Raw genomic sequence first — 16,198 nt, forward strand, 5'->3', positions numbered from 1 at the left:
GTACATGGCTACAGTGTCAGGCAGTACATGGCTACAGTATCAGGCAGTACATGGCTAGGGTTAATAGAAAGCACTTACCTTTTCCCAGATCAAAAACAAATTGTTCATTTCTCTCTCTACTTGAATCAAATATTTTTCCATTTAATAGGGTCCCAGTGTAATGGACATGCACTTTATCACCTATCATTGGAGCCTCATCATCAATGCCTGCTTTCTTGACAACCTGTAAGAAGCACAAAAATGTTATATGACAAAAACAGTGAAGATGCTGACTAACCACTGTAAAATCAGAGCTGTTTCAACTGTTACTAAGGCTCAGCCTCTTCTTAAACTTGGATTCTTTGCTCAGTCTACTTTTGCTTCTGCTTCCTCTCTGTTTCACTTGACATGTTAATGAGCTCCATTTGCATCATCTAATTTCATCAACTGTTGCTACGATCGGAAAGTTTGGAAGACACTGGTCACTGACATCACTCGGCATGGCACTTAGACAATCACAAACTTCAAGGTAAGGCTGGTATAACTCATATTCTGGGAGGAAAACTGTAGTAATGCGAGGATAGTTGGAGAATGCAGCCGCAGTGTGAATCTGACTATGGTTTACCCTCTGACATTCTCTTCTGCAACCACATTAACTGTAAACTCCAAATCTCTCTTAAAGATCAATGCTTAGAGAAAGGTGGCTATCTTCTACATAGCTCCAAAATCTTCCATATATTGATTGGTGCCTGTCCATACACTGTGTACTTTAAACATCAGAGAACACTGTCACACTGTGTACTCCAAACGCCAGAGAACACTGTCACACTGTCATTTCGAACACCAGAGAACACTGTCATACTGTGTACTTCAAACACCAGAGAACACTGTCACACTGTGTACTTCAAACACCAGAGAACACTGTCACATGGTGTACATCAGCATCATAGAAAACTGTCACAATTTCAATCACCGGAGTACACTGTCACTGTACACTTCAAACATTAGAAAACACCATCACTCTGTGTACATCAAACAGCAGAGAACCAATGTCAAATTGTGCAATTCATCACTAGAAAGTACTGTCACACAGTATACTTAAAAAAAACAGAGAACATTGTTTCTGTGTTACTTTATAATGTATTGAAAATTGCATTGTGCATTTTGTCCATTTAAAGCTACCATATGCAGATACCAGCTGAAGGAGTCTAGAACGAGAAGAAAGGAACCCATGTTTTAACAGCACATGTAGTTCTGATTCTGAATGCTTCTTATTGAATCTCACTGCCTCTTCTCAAGAACTTCACATTAGCAATGAAGAGGTGAAAAATAGGAAACATTGTTTTCAGGTATGAAACTTTTGGAAAGTATATATCTACTTTCTGCAGATAGCATTTTAAGTTAGACATTTCGGGAACACATTGAAGCTTTAGCCTGTTAGCCACACGAGAGGCACTCCAGTTTGGGATTAGCAAAAGGAAGGTTTGCACACTGTACACACACATTGATCTCACCAAAATAACCATCCAATTAAAAAAATAATAATCTCGGCTCATTACAGAGAAGTTTTTCCTTGGAAAGATCAATGATCTTTGATCACACACTATCACTGGGCTGCTGATCAAGGTGGCGTTGTCTATGCCCAATCTATCATCTTTCCATGTGCATCCAGAGCCATCATCTGTATTCCCAGTTTGGCAAAAGTGACTGCCACATTTCAAAGGCGCAATGGCAGGTTTCACAATCACAGATAACAAAGTAAAATAGGCCTTACTTCTCCACTACGGGAGGTGAAGAATTGGCAAATATTTTTGAGACATTTACACCTGAGCAAAAAGATTATGACTCAGCCAAAAATGCACTAACAACCTGTTTCATGCGCAAGAAAAATACAATATACAAAACAATTGCATTTGAGCACACTAAACAAGAAGAAACCAAGACAATTGATCAATATTGCACACAAATGAGGCAACTAGCAACCAAATGTAACTTTGGTGATGTTGAACATGTCAAACGGGAATCAAAACACAAATAATGAAATGTTATCTCTCTGGTCAACCACGCCACAAAGTCCTCCAGAAAGACAGAAAGCTGTCAGAGCTGTTGGAATTAGCAAGATTGATATCACTTTCAGAGTCCAGAGCTACTGAAGATGGGGCTGCCAACAGTAACTACCAGACTCCAAGTTCAACTCCTGTGAGCACTGTTCATCGCTCACATGCTGCAAAGCAACAGCAGCAGTTTCACTGTGACCTGTGCAAAAATGTTTCCACTTACTCATCCGGACAGATTGTTCTTGCCACTGGAAAACAGTGGAAAGCTTGTGGAAAGCTCAACTACTTTGCTTGCATTTGTCACTCATCAGCGAACTCAATCCAGAAGGGAGCCACATGAATAAACAACAGCAAAAGGGCAAGAGAATGTAACTAATGTTGAGGCAGATGACCCAGAATATACTTTGTGCTCTCTTTCAGACGCAGCAATCAGCCACGTTTGACAATGACCATTGTCTGCTCAGATGTGGGTGCTGTAATAGATATAGGAGCATCTATCAATGTCATGAGAGACAAAACATTCAACAAACTTTAGAACTGCCCCATTCTCTGGAAACAGGGAATGCAAAACATTTCCCTTACACCAGTGACAAACTACTGAAAGTTTTCAGGACTTTTGAAATGCCAGGCTCAATCAGAGACACTGGACAAATGCTGTATTCTATGTCATATCTGGAGAATGTGACACACTTATCAGTTTCCACACAGCAACAGATCTACACATGATTGCAGTCACATACACAATTCCAACACATACCAACAACATTCTCGAATTGTATGCTGACCGCTTCACTGGTATTATAAACCGAAAGATATTATATGGAAGCTTCATGTAGACCCTTATGTGCCCCAGTTGTGCATCAATGGCGAAAAATACCATTCCATATCAGAAAGCAGATTGTGAGAAATGGAGATTATTCTTTTTAATATTTTTGGGTAATGTGTTATTCTGTAAAGAAAGTTGTGTGTCTTTGTGTGTGTGTAAAATGATTTAATTAAGCTGGACAGAGGTTACTAGGAGACAGGTTGTCTGGGGAGGTTTGAAACATGAAAGGATAGAGCTGTTAGGTTTGGGGTACAAGTGAATAGATTGGATCTAGCATTTGAATGTTTAGAAAAGTTGAGAGTTCATTTGAATATCAAAGGGAACTCAGAGGTGACAAGATAACATGTTTGCATCTTGCAGGAGTTCCATAGGTGAACAGAAGGAGGTATATTATATTTCATTGACCTGAAAGCAAAGACAAAGCAGAAACATGAAAGATTTTATATTTGGAAGGATTTAAGTTTCAAAGAGGTGTGAGAACAGTGGAACCTGAGATGAAAGGGGAAATAAAGTTATTTTAGAGTTACTGTGGAAAGCTTAAGGTAGCTGTGAGCTGTAGCTGTTTACTGTAGCTGAGCTGGGAGCTATTAGCTATAGCTCTGGGCTGGGAAAAGGTGCATTTGAATCAGCCATCTAGTCAAGCCAGAAAAGTTTTGGACTGCGAAAAGCAGTCTCATTCTAAAGTTTTGGATTTCCACAGCAGATTGGGAGACAGTTTAAGTAATCATGCGGTATGCCTCTATTAAAGCTACAGCAGTTTGCCTTGAGTAACATTACTGGATTTTTATAGTTAAACATTTAGAAGGGAGTGTTGCCTGGAAGGTGTTAACCTGTGGGTCTGACCCAAGTGAAGAGTCCTTTTGAGGGAATGTTTTGTAAGACTAATTTTTAACTGTGTAACTATAATCTTGTATGCTTAAGTTTTCTTCTATTCTTGTTAATAAAACTTTTATTTTTAATTTTTAAAACCCTAAAAGTGTTACCGGACTTCTTGCTGCTAAGATCAGTACATCTTCTTCTTGCTTTCAGAATACAAAACAACGGGTATGGCCTGTAAGCCAAGTTTCCCCCTGGGATTTGGTTTGCGCAGCAATTAACATCTGCTGTGGTTGTAACAAGATAGAGTAAGAATTTCAGCACTTACTTGACATTGATATTATTGAGAAAGTTGGGAATGAGCCTATCCCTTGGGTCTCACCCATAAAAGTTGTCAAGGAACCCAAGGGAAAAATAGATTAGAATCAGGGTTGATATGCATTCACCAAACCATGAAAGGCACTTGACACTGACAATCAATGATACCATAGAGAAAGTGAATGGTGCTAAACAATTCTCAAAACTTGACCTCAATGCAGGCTACCATCAAATCAAACTTGCTGAAGTGTTGAGGTATCTTACAATATTCTCCATTCATATTGGATTGTTTCAAACAAGAGGCTTAACTTGGGAGTCAACTCAGCAGCTAAGGTATTTCAGCACATGATGCAGTCTGTACTGCAAGGACTTGAAGGCACATTGAACATCAGTGATGACATTCTCACCTACAGTCACACTGAAAGTGACCTCAATATGAGACCAAATGTAATATTTCCATATTTGCTGATGACACAAAACTAGGTAAGAATGTAGGTTGTGAGGAGGATGTAAGGAGACTTCAAGGGATTTGGACAGGCTAAGTGAGTGGGCAAGAGCATGACATATGGAATATAATATGAATAAGTGTGAAGTTATCCACTTTGGTATAAAAAAACAGAAAGGTAGAGTATGTCTTAAATGGTGAGAGGTTGAGAAGTGTTGATTTCCAAAGTGGGTGGCCTTGTTCATGAGTCACTAAAAGTTAGCATGCAGGTGCAGCAAACAATTAGGAAGACAAATGGTTTGTTGGCCTTCATGGCAAGGGGATTTGAGTACAGGAGTAAAGATGTCTTGCTGGAATTGTATAGAGCCTTGGTGATGTCGCACCTGGAATATTGTGTACAGTTTTGGTCTCCTTACCTGAGGAAGAAAGCACTTTCAATAGAGGGCGTGCAAAGGAGGTTCAGCAGACTAATCCCCGGGATGGCAGGATTGTCTTATGAGGAGACATTGAGGAAATTGGGCTTGTATTCTCTAGAGTTTCGAAGAATGAGAGGTGCTCTCATTGAATCTTACAGAGTTCTTACAGGGTTTGACAGGGTAAATGTAGATAGGATGTTCCCCTGTCTGGGGGGAAGTGGGGGGGTGGGGGGGGGGTGGGGGAGAAGGTTTAGAACCAGGGGGGACAGTTTCAGAATAAGGGGCAGACATTTAAGATTGAGCTGAAGAGGAATTTCTGCACTCAGAGGATGCTAAATCTTTGGAATTCTCTATCAAAGAGAGGGCTTTGGAAGCTCAATCATTGAGCACGTTCAAAACAGAAATTGATAGACTTCTGGATACTAATGATATCAAGGTATATGGGGAAAGTGCAGGAAAGTGGCGCTGAGGTAGATGGTCAGCCATGATTTACATGAATGGCGGAGTATGCCATACTGTCCCCTTCAAACAACAGAGAACATTGACACATGCACCCTTAAGGCAAAAGAGAACAATGTTATATCGTGTACTTCAAAGACCAGAAAGCAATGGCACACTGAGTAATTCGAACTGAGAACAATGTCACACTGCATATAACAAATATGACACATTTCATGCATACTATCCACTCACACACCAGAGAACAATGTAAAATTGCAATTAAGCTTGGGAGAACATCCTTACACTGTGTATATCGGCACCAGAGAACAATCTCAAAATGTGTACATCAGCACCTGAGAACAATCTCACACTGTGTACATCAGCAGCAGAGAACAATCTCACACTGTGTACATCAGCACCAGAGAATAATCTCACACTGTGTACATCAGCACCTGAGTACAATCTCACACTGTGTACATCAGCACCAGAGAACAATCTCACATTGTGTACAGCAGCACCAGAGAACAATCTCACACTATGTACATCAGCACCAGAGAACAATCTCACACTGGGTACATCAGCACCAGAGAACAATCTCACACCGGGTACATCAGCACCAGAGAACACTGTCACACTGTGTACATCAGCACCAGAGAACAATCTCAAAATGTGTACATCAGCACCAGAGAACAATCTCACATTGTGTACACCAGCACCAGAGAACAATCTCACACTATGTACATCAGCACCAGAGAACAATCTCACACTGGGTACATCAGCACCAGAGAACACTGTCACACTGTGTACATCAGCACCAGAGAACAATCTCAAAATGTGTACATCAGTACCAGAGAACAATCTCACACTGTGTACATCAGCAACAGAGAACATGGTCACACTGTGTACATCAGCACCAGAGAACAATCTCACACTGTGTACACCAGCACCAGAGAACAATCTCACACTATGTACATCAGCGACAGAGAACAATCTCACACTGTGTACATCAGCACCAGAGAACAATCTCACACTGTGTACATCAGCACCAGAGAACAATCTCAAAATGTGTACATCAGTATCAGAGAACAATCTCAAAATGTGTACATCAGTACCAGAGAACATGGTCACACTGTATACATCAGCACCAGAGGACACTGTCACATTGTGTACGTGGGCACAAGAAACATTGTCACATGGTGTACATCGGCACCAGAGAACACTGTCACACTATGTACATCAGCAACAGAGAACACTATCACACTGTGCATACCAGCACAAGAGAACACTATCACACTGTGCACTAAAAACTAAAGAGAACACTGTCACACTGTATACATCAGCACCAGAGAACACTGTCACATTCTGTAAATCAGCACAATAGCACTCTGTGAAACTGTACATCAGCTCCAAAGAATACTGTCAAATTGTGTACATCAGCACCAGAGACCACTGTCACAGTGTGTACATCAGCACCAGAGAACACTGTCACACTGTGTGCATCAGCACAAGAGAACTCTCACACTGTGTACATCAGCACAAGAATAAACTATCACACTGTGTACATCAACAAAAGAGAACACTGTCACACTGTATACATCAGCACCAGAGAACACTGTCACCTTGTCTACATTGGCATCAGAGAACACTGTCATTCTGTGTACATCAACACAAGAGCGCACTGTCACACTGTGTACATCAGCACCAGAGAACATTTCACACTATGTACATCTTACGAACATATGAATTAGGAGCAGGATTAGGCCACCCTGCCCCTCAAGCCTGAACCGCCATTTAATATGATCATGGTTGATCTGCATGTAACCTCAGCCCGACATTCCTGCCTACCCCCGATAATCCTTGTTAATCAAGAATCAATCTAGCTCTGCCTGTGTATAAAAAATAATTATAATAAAGTGTAAAGAGCGGGGACACTAGAGTAATTAATTAATAATTTGAATAAAATATGATAGCGATGGAAGGATGGGTGATGTGTTGCTGCTGCAACATATGGGCACTGCTGGACACCAAGGTGATCCAGAGGGAACACATCTGTACCAGATGTTTATGGCTCGAGGAACTTCAGATTTGGGTTAAGTAGCTGGAGTCTGAGCTGCAGACATTGCGCCACATCAGGGAGTGGGTAAGTTATCTGGACATTTTGCACCAAAAGGCAGTCACACCCCTCAGATTAGGTAATTCAAATTTGGTCTGTGATCAGGGACAGGAAGGTCTGACTGCAGGTGAAGCAGGTATGGGGTCCCAGGGGGTAGCTTTCGGGGAGCCTTGGCCCCTGCAACTGTCCAACAGTTACAGGGTTCTTGCAAACTGTGTGGACAAGAGCGGGGATTGCAGAGAGGATGAGTGAACTGACCATGGCACCATGATACAAGGAGCCATTCAAGTGGGGGAAGGAAATAGGACCATATTAGTGGTAGGGGGCAGTATAATTTGGGGGATAGACGCTGTTCTCTGCAGCCACGAGCGTGAGCTCCGAAGGCTGTGTTGCCTGCCCGGTGCCAGGGTTAATTAAGGCCATCTCCTCAGGGCTGGAGGGGAGCTTGGAGTGGGAGGGGAGGGATCCAGTTGTCGTCGTCCATGCTTGTACCAATGACATTGATAGGACTAGAAAGGAGGTTCTGCTGAAAGAATTTGAACAGTTAGGAGCTAAATTAAAAAGCAGAACCTCCAAGGTAAGACTCTCGGGATTACTACCTGAGCCACAAGCAAACTGGTATAGAGTAAATAAAGTCAAGGAGTTAAATGTGTGGCTCAAAGATTGGTGTGGGAAGAATGGGTTTCAATTCATGGGGCACTGGCACCAGTACTGGGGTAGAAGGGAACTGTTCCGGTGGGACGAGCTTCACTTGAACCATGCTGGGACCAGTGTCCTGGTGAACCAAATTCCTCCTAATCTCTGTTTTAAATGGGCACCCCCTTACTCTGAGAGAAGGCTTTAAACTAAATAGAGGGGAGAAGGGTTCTGGAGAGGGGATACGTAGGCTTATAAAGCAAAAGGACATGGCAGCTTTGCAGGGCAGCTATTTAGATTATGATACCCAGAGTGTGACAGGAACAGGCAGAGTGTTCAAACATAAAAAAAAGCAACAAATAGGGTCAAAGGGGGAAAAAATTGTAAAAAGGCTAAATTAATAGTTCTTTACTTAAATGCACGTAGTATTCAAAACAAAATAAATGAATTAACGACACAAATAGAGGTTTATGGGCATGATCTTGTAGCCATTATGGAGCTATGTTACAAGGAGATCGAAGCTTGGAACTAAATATTCAGGGGTATGTGACTTTTTGAAAGGACAGGCAGGAAGGAAAGGGTGGTGGGGTAGCTTTGTTAGTACGAGATAGGATAAGTAGGATAGCAAGAAATGACCTTGGATCGGAAGTTGTAGAATTCATATGGGTGGAGGTAAGAAATAACAAGGGGAAGAAGACGCTTGTGGGAGTAGTCTATAGGCTCCCGAACAGTAGCTATATTGTAGGACAGAGAATAAATCAGGAGATAATGAGGGCATGTAAAAAAGGCAGTACATTAATCATGGGTGACTTTAATCTTCATGTAGATTGGGAAAATCAAATTGATAGAGATCGACACAAGCAAGAATTCATAGAGTGTATTCAGGACAGTTTCCTCGAACAATATGTTGTGGATCCAACCAGGGATCAGGCTATTTTGGATCTGGTAATGTATAATGAGGCAGGTTTAATAAATAATCTCAGAGTAAAAGATACCTTTGGAAACAGTGACCATAATGTAGTAAAATTTAGCATTCAGTTTGAGAGTGAGAAACTTGGGTTGGAAACAACTGTGCTAAACTTAAATAAGGATAATTACAAAGGAATGAGTGCAGAGTTGGCTAGAGTGGACTGGGATAGAATTTTAGCAGAAAAAAATGGTTGATGAACAATGGAAGACATTTAAGAAAATAGTTCATGACTCACAACAAAGATATATTCCAGTGAAGAAGAAGGATTCAAGGAAGGGCATAAACCAACCATGGTTAACCAAGGAAATTAAGGATAGTATCAAATTAAAATAAAATACATACGATGTGGTAAAGATTAGCGGTAAACCAGAGGATTGGGAAAGTTTTAAAAACCAACATAAGGTGACCAAAAAATAATAAAGAGGGAGAAAATAAACTGGGAATAAATTAAAGGCCGATAAGTACCCTGGACCTGATGGGTTGCATCCGAGGATATTAAAGGAAGTAGCTACAGAGATAGTGGATGCACTGGTAGTAATCTTCCAAGAATCCTTAGATTGTGGAAAAGTCCCAGAGGTTTGGAAAACTGCCAATGTAACAACCTTATTCAAAAAGGGAGGGAAACAAAAAACAGGTAACTATAGGCCAGTTAGCTTAACATCTGTCATTGGGAAAATGTTAAAGTCTATTATAAAGGATGTAATAGCAGAGCATTTAAAATTACATAATCTAATCAAGCAGAGTCAGCATGGCTTCATGAAGGGGAAATCATGCCTCACAAATTTATTAGAATTCTTTGAGGAGGTAACTCGCTGGCTGGATAAAGGGGAACCAGTAGATGTAATATATTTGGATTTTCGAAAGGCGTTCAATAAGGTACCACACATAAGGCTACTTAATAAGATAAGAGCCCATGGCGTTGGGTATATTAGCATGGATAGAGGATTGGCTAACTAATAGAAGACAGAGAGTTGGGATAAGGGGGCCATTTTCAGGATGGAGTACCATAGGGATCAGTGCTGGGGCCTCAATTATTTACATTATATATTAATGACATAGATGGAGGAAGTGAATGTACTATCGCCAGATTTGCGGATGACAGGAAAATAGATGGGAAGGCAAGTGGTGAGGATGACACAAAGAGTCTACAGAGTGATATAGACAGGTTAAGTGAATGGGCAAAAAAGTGCAGACGGAGTATAATGTGGGAAAATTTGGAAAATTATGCACTTTAGCAGGTTGAATAGAGGAGCTGAATATTATTTAAATGGAGAAAGACTGCAGAGAGCTGCAGCACAGAGGGATTTGGGAGTCCTTGTGCATGATTCAAAACGCTAACATACAAGTTCAGCAGGTAATAGGGAAGGCAAATGGAATGATGGCCTTTATTTCAAAGGGAATGAAGCATAAAAATAGAGAAGTGTTGCTAAAACTATACAAGTCACTAGTTAGACCACACCTAGAAGACTGTGAACAGTTTTGGTCCCCTTATCTAAGGAAAGATATACTGGCATTGGAGGCAGTCCAGAGAAGGTTCACTCGGTTGATCCCGGGGATGGAGGGATTTTCTTATGAGGAGAGGTTGAGTAGGTTGGGCCTGTACTCATTGGAATCTAGAAGAATGAGAGGCGACCTTATTGAAACATATAAGATTCTTAGGGGGCTTGACAGGGTAGATGCTGAGAGGTTGTTTCCCCTTGTGGGAGAGTCTAGGACCAGAGGGTATAATCTCAGAGTAAGGGGGTGCCCATTTAAAATAGAGATTAGGAGGAATTTCTTCTCTCAGAGGGTAGTGAATCTGTGGAATTCTTTACCGCAGAGGACTGTAGAGGCTGGGTCATTAAGTATATTCAAGGGGGAGATAGACAGATTTTTAATCAGTAAGGGAATCAAGAGTTATGGGGAGAAGGCAGGAAAATGGAGTTGAGGGTTATCAGATTAGCCATGATCTCATTGAATGGCAGAGCAGACTCGATGGGCAGAATGGCCTACTTCTGCTCCTACATCTTATGGTCTTATTCAAAGAATCTGCTTCCACCGCCTTTTGAGGAAGAGAGTTCCAAAGACTCAATACCCTCTGAGAGAAAAAATTTCACCTCATCTCTGTCTTAAATGAGCGACCCCTTATTTTTAAACAGTGGTGGATTTGTCCCTGTGTCGCACCACTCGTCACATCCTGCCAACCAGAAAAAGACCCACTTATGCCAACTCTCTGCTTCCTGTTAGCTAGCTAATCTTCTATCCACGCCAACATATTATCCCCTATATCATGAGCTTTTATTTTCTGCAATAACCTTTGATATGGCACTTTATCAAATGCCTTCTGGACATGTAAATATAGTACATCCACCAGTGACCCCTAGTTCTAGATTCTCCCACAAGAGGAGACATCCACCCTGTCAAGACCACTCAGGATCTTAAAGGCTTCAATTAAGTCACCTCTTACTCTTGTAAGCTCCAGTGGATACAATACTAACCTATCCAGCTTTTCCGCATAAGACAATCCGCCAATTCCTGGAACAAAAACAGAAAATGTGGGAAAAATTCGGCAGGTCTGCCCATTCCTGGTACTAGTCTAGGAAACTTTCTCTGAGCTGCTTCTAACGCATTTACATCATTCTTTAAATAAGGAGACCAGTACTGTACACAATACTCCAGATGTAGTCTCACCAATGCCCTGTACAACTGAAGCATAATCTCCCTGCTTTTGTAATCAATTCCCCTCACAATAAGTGATAACATTCTATTAGCTTTCCTAATTACCTGCATGTACCTGCATACTAGCCTTTAGTGATTCATACACTAGAACATTCAGATCCCTCTGAATTTCAGAGTTCTGCAATCTCTCACCGTTTAGATAATAAGCTTTCTCTTATTCTTCCTGCCAAAATGAACGATTTCACATTTTCCCACATTGTACACCATTTGCCAGATCTTTGCCCCCTCACTTAGCATATCTATGTCACTTTGTAGCCTTCTTACGTCCTCTTCACAATTTACTTTCCTACATACCTTTGTGTCGTCAGCAAATTTAGTCACCATTCCTTTGGCCCCTTCCTCCAAGTCATTTATATAAATTGTAAAAAATTGAGGACCCAGCACTAATCCCTGTGTCGCACCACTCGTCACATCCTGCCAACCAGAAAAAGACCCACTTACGCCAACTCTCTGCTTCCTGTTAGCTAGCCAATCTTCTATCCATGCCAACATATTATCCCCTACATCATGAACTTTTATTTTCTGCAATAACCTTTGATATGGCACTTTATTAAATGCCTTCTGGATATGTAAATACAGTACATCCACCAGTTCCCCTTTATCCACAGCATTTGTGACTCCTTCAGAGAGCTCCAATAAATTGGTTAAACATGATTTCCCTTTTACAAAACCATGTTGACTCTGCCTGATGACCTTGAGCTTATCCAAGTGCCCTGCTTTAACATCTTTAAAAATAGCTTCTAACATTTTCCCTATGATGGATGTTAGGCTAACTGGTCCATAGTTTCCTGCTTTCTGTCTCCCTCCCTTTTGTATAAACGAGTTACATTTGCTATTTTCCAATCTAGTGGAACGTTCCCCAAATCTAGTAAATTTTGGGAAATTAAAACCAGTGCATCAGCTATCTGACTAGCCACTTCTATCAAGGCCTTAGGGTGAAGTCCATCCAGACCTGGGGATTTGTCAGCCTGCAGCCCCAACAATTTGCTTAATACCACTTCCCTGGTGATTGTAATTTTCCCGAGTTCCTCCCTCCCTTCCATTTCCTGATTTACAGCTATTTCTGGGATGTTACTTGTGTCCTCTATAGTGAAGACCTATTTAATTCATCCATTATCAATTCCCCCGACACACTCTCTATAGGACAAACGCTCACTTTGTTAAATCTTTTCTTATTTAAATATCTACAGAAACTCCTACCATCCATCTTTATATTACTAGCTAGCTTTCTCTCATACTCTAATTTTTCCCTCCTCATTAATTTTCTCATCATCCTTTGCTGTTTCTTATATTCTTTCCAATCTTCTGACCTGCCACCTGTCTTTGCATAATTATATGCATTTTCTTTAAGTTTGATATTGTCTTCAACATTTTTAGTTAATCACGGATGGTGGGCACGCCCCTTGGGATTTTTCTTTCTCATTGGAATGTATATTTTGTGCGTATTCTGAAATATCCCTTTAAATGTCTGTCACTGAACTACTATTGACCTATCCCTTAACCTCATTTGCCAGTTCACTTTAGCTAGTTCCCCTTTCGGGGCCCCATAATTGCCCTTATTTAAGTTTAAAATACTAGTTTTGGACGCACTCGTTTCTCCCTCAAAATGAATGTAAAATGTAATCATTATGATCACTGGTACCTAGGGGTGCCTTTACTAGGAGGTTATCAATTAATCCAATCTCATTGCTCCATACCAGGTCTAGTATAGCCTGCTCTCTGGTTGGCTCCAGAATGTGCTGTTCTAAGAAACTATCTTGAAAACATTCTATGAATGCCTCACCTATGCTCCCTTTGTCCATTTGATTTTTCCAGTTTATCTGTAGATTAAAATCCCCCATGATGATTGCTGTACCTTTCTGGCAAGCTCCCATTATCTCTTCTTTTATACTCTGTCCTACTGTGTAGTTACAATTAGGGGGCCTGTACCCCACTCCTACAAGTGACTTCTTGTCTTTATCATTCCTCATTTCAACCCAAACCGCTTCTACATCCTGGCTTCCTGAAGTTAGGTCATCCCTCTCTAATGGGGTAATACCATAATTAATTAACAGATTAACAGTATAAAGCACCCAGGTAACTTTCCCCCTCCCTGATGTGTTGCAGAGTCTGCAGCTCAGCCTCCTTCCAAATGTCTCTGAGCCGAAGTTCCTCAGGCCACAAATACTTACTGCAAATGTGTTTGCCCTGGGTCACAATGTTATCCAGGAGTCCCCATATGCTGCAGCCTTGACACATCATCTGTCCTGCCATCCTTATGTGTTTTAAATAATTACTTAATTATATTAATCACGTATTTATGTTGCTTTCTTATATATTTTATAAACTTTACCACAAAATCATGTACTATTTTAAACCTTAGGGACAGAATAAAACTTACAAACTTACAAGATACTCACCAAACAGCCAGCTCCTTTCCCTGTAGTAGAGCAAGAATCAATTTCTACGCGGTGAGAATGATAGAAAGAGGCAATGAACAACTTCTTCACCGAACTCCCCCTCTCGCCAAACTCCAAGTCTTCATTCAGTTAGCTCAGCTACACTCCATTTGCCAAGGCTGCACTACAGAACCCTGAACAGTTAGCTAATTAACTACTCAGCTCCGACAGCTGAGAGTGAGTTTACCCTGTCTAAACTGTAAGGAAGAATGAACTTAGCCTGCATACACAGTACTTTCCAGCTACTGCTAATGACAGACTAGATTAGTTTTAAGAGCAAAATTTAAGGACAAAATTAACACTTAAAACTACCCTCTCACCAAAGTCCAAGTCCTCAGCCAGTTAGTTGGCTACATGTCAGCACCAGAGAGCACTGCCACACTGTGTACATCAGTACAAGAGAACACTGTCACACTGTGTATATTGGCGCCAGAGAACACTGTCACATTGTGTACATCGGCACCAGAGAACACTGTCACACTGTGTACATCTGTACAAGAGAACACTAGCTCACTGTGTACATCAGCACAAGGGAAATTGTTACGCTGTGTACACCAGCACCAGAGAACACCGTCACACTGTGTACATCCGCATAAGAGTACACTGTCACAGTGTATACCAGGACAAGAGAACACTGTCACACTGTATACACCCACACCAGTGAACACTGTCACATTGTGTACATCAGCATAAGAGTACACTGCCACACTATGTACACCATGAAAAGAGAACATTGTTACACTGTGAACTTTAGCACCAAAGAGCATTTTCAGAGCATGTACGTCACCACCAGGGAACATTGTCACACTGTGTACATCAGCACAAGAGAACACTGTTACACTTTGTACATTAGCATGTGAGAACACTGTCATACTGTGTACATCAGCACAAGAGAATACTGTCAACTTGTGTACCTCAGCCCCAGAGAACATTCTCAGACTGTGTCCACAACACCAGAGCACACTGTCACACTGTGTACATTAGCACAAGAGAAGGCCAGCAAACTGTGTAAATCAGTACCAGGGAATGTTGTTACATTGTGTATATCTGCACCAGAGAACTATGTCACACTGTTAATATCAGCTCCAGAGAACACTGTCACACTGTACATTGGCATCAGAAAACATTGTTGCATTGTGTACATCTGCAGCAACGGTATACACAGCACCAGAGTACACTTTCACACTGTGTACATTGGCACAAGAGAACGTTCTCACATTGTGTGAGTCAGCATCAGAGATCGCTGCCACGCCTTATACATCAGCACCAGAGAGTATTATCACACTGTGTACATCAGCGGAAGGAAACATTCTCACACTGCGTACATCAACTTAAGAATACAAAGTTGTATTGTGTACTTCAAACACCAGAGATCAATGTCACACTATATTCAAACACCAGGGAACACTATAATACTGTGTACATCAAACAGCAGTGAACCATGCCAAACTTCATATTTCAGCATCAGAGAGCACTTTGCACTGTGTCATTTTGCACCAGGGAATACTATCACACTGTGTACTTCAGTAGTGGAGAGCAATGTTATATTTTGTACTTCAAACACCAGAGAACATGAAGAAAACTATATACATCAGCATCAGAGGATGCTGTCACCCTGTGTACTACAAACACAGTGTGACACAGAGAGCACTGCCATGTCGTGTGCATCAAACTTCAGAAAACAAGGTCACACTATTCCCTTCAAACATCTGACAGCACTAGAGTGCTATGTACAATAGACTTTGGAATGTACTCAGGAAACCAAAAACACTGACATACTGCATAATTCCAACAGAAAAAAGTCACACAGTGTACATCAGCACCAGAGAACACTGTCACACTGTGTACATCAGCACCAGAGGACACCATCACACTGTGTACATCAGCACCAGAGAAGATTCTCACATTGTGTACATCAGTATTAGACAACATTTTCACTCTGTGTACATCAGCACAAGAGCGCACTGTCACACTGTGTACATCAGCACCACAGAACACTATCACACTGTGTACATCAGCAGGAGA

The 16,198-nt window shown here is 41.3% G+C and overlaps 1 protein-coding gene across 3 annotated transcripts in view; it reads right to left on the reverse strand.

The window, feature by feature from the left end:
* Window positions 1-16,198, reverse strand: part of LOC144683611 (peptidyl-prolyl cis-trans isomerase FKBP5-like) — a 169,770-nt gene that overhangs the window by 78,347 nt on the left and 75,225 nt on the right. For all 3 annotated transcript variants that reach the window (XM_078546805.1, XM_078546803.1, XM_078546804.1), the window contains exon 2: window positions 79-223. In XM_078546805.1, the coding sequence (XP_078402931.1) occupies window positions 79-223 (145 nt within the window). The remainder of the gene's footprint in view (window positions 1-78; window positions 224-16,198) is intronic.

The sequence above is a fragment of the Cetorhinus maximus genome, chromosome 8, assembly GCF_964194155.1.
Source record: "Cetorhinus maximus chromosome 8, sCetMax3.hap1.1, whole genome shotgun sequence".
NCBI lineage: Eukaryota > Metazoa > Chordata > Chondrichthyes > Lamniformes > Cetorhinidae > Cetorhinus > Cetorhinus maximus.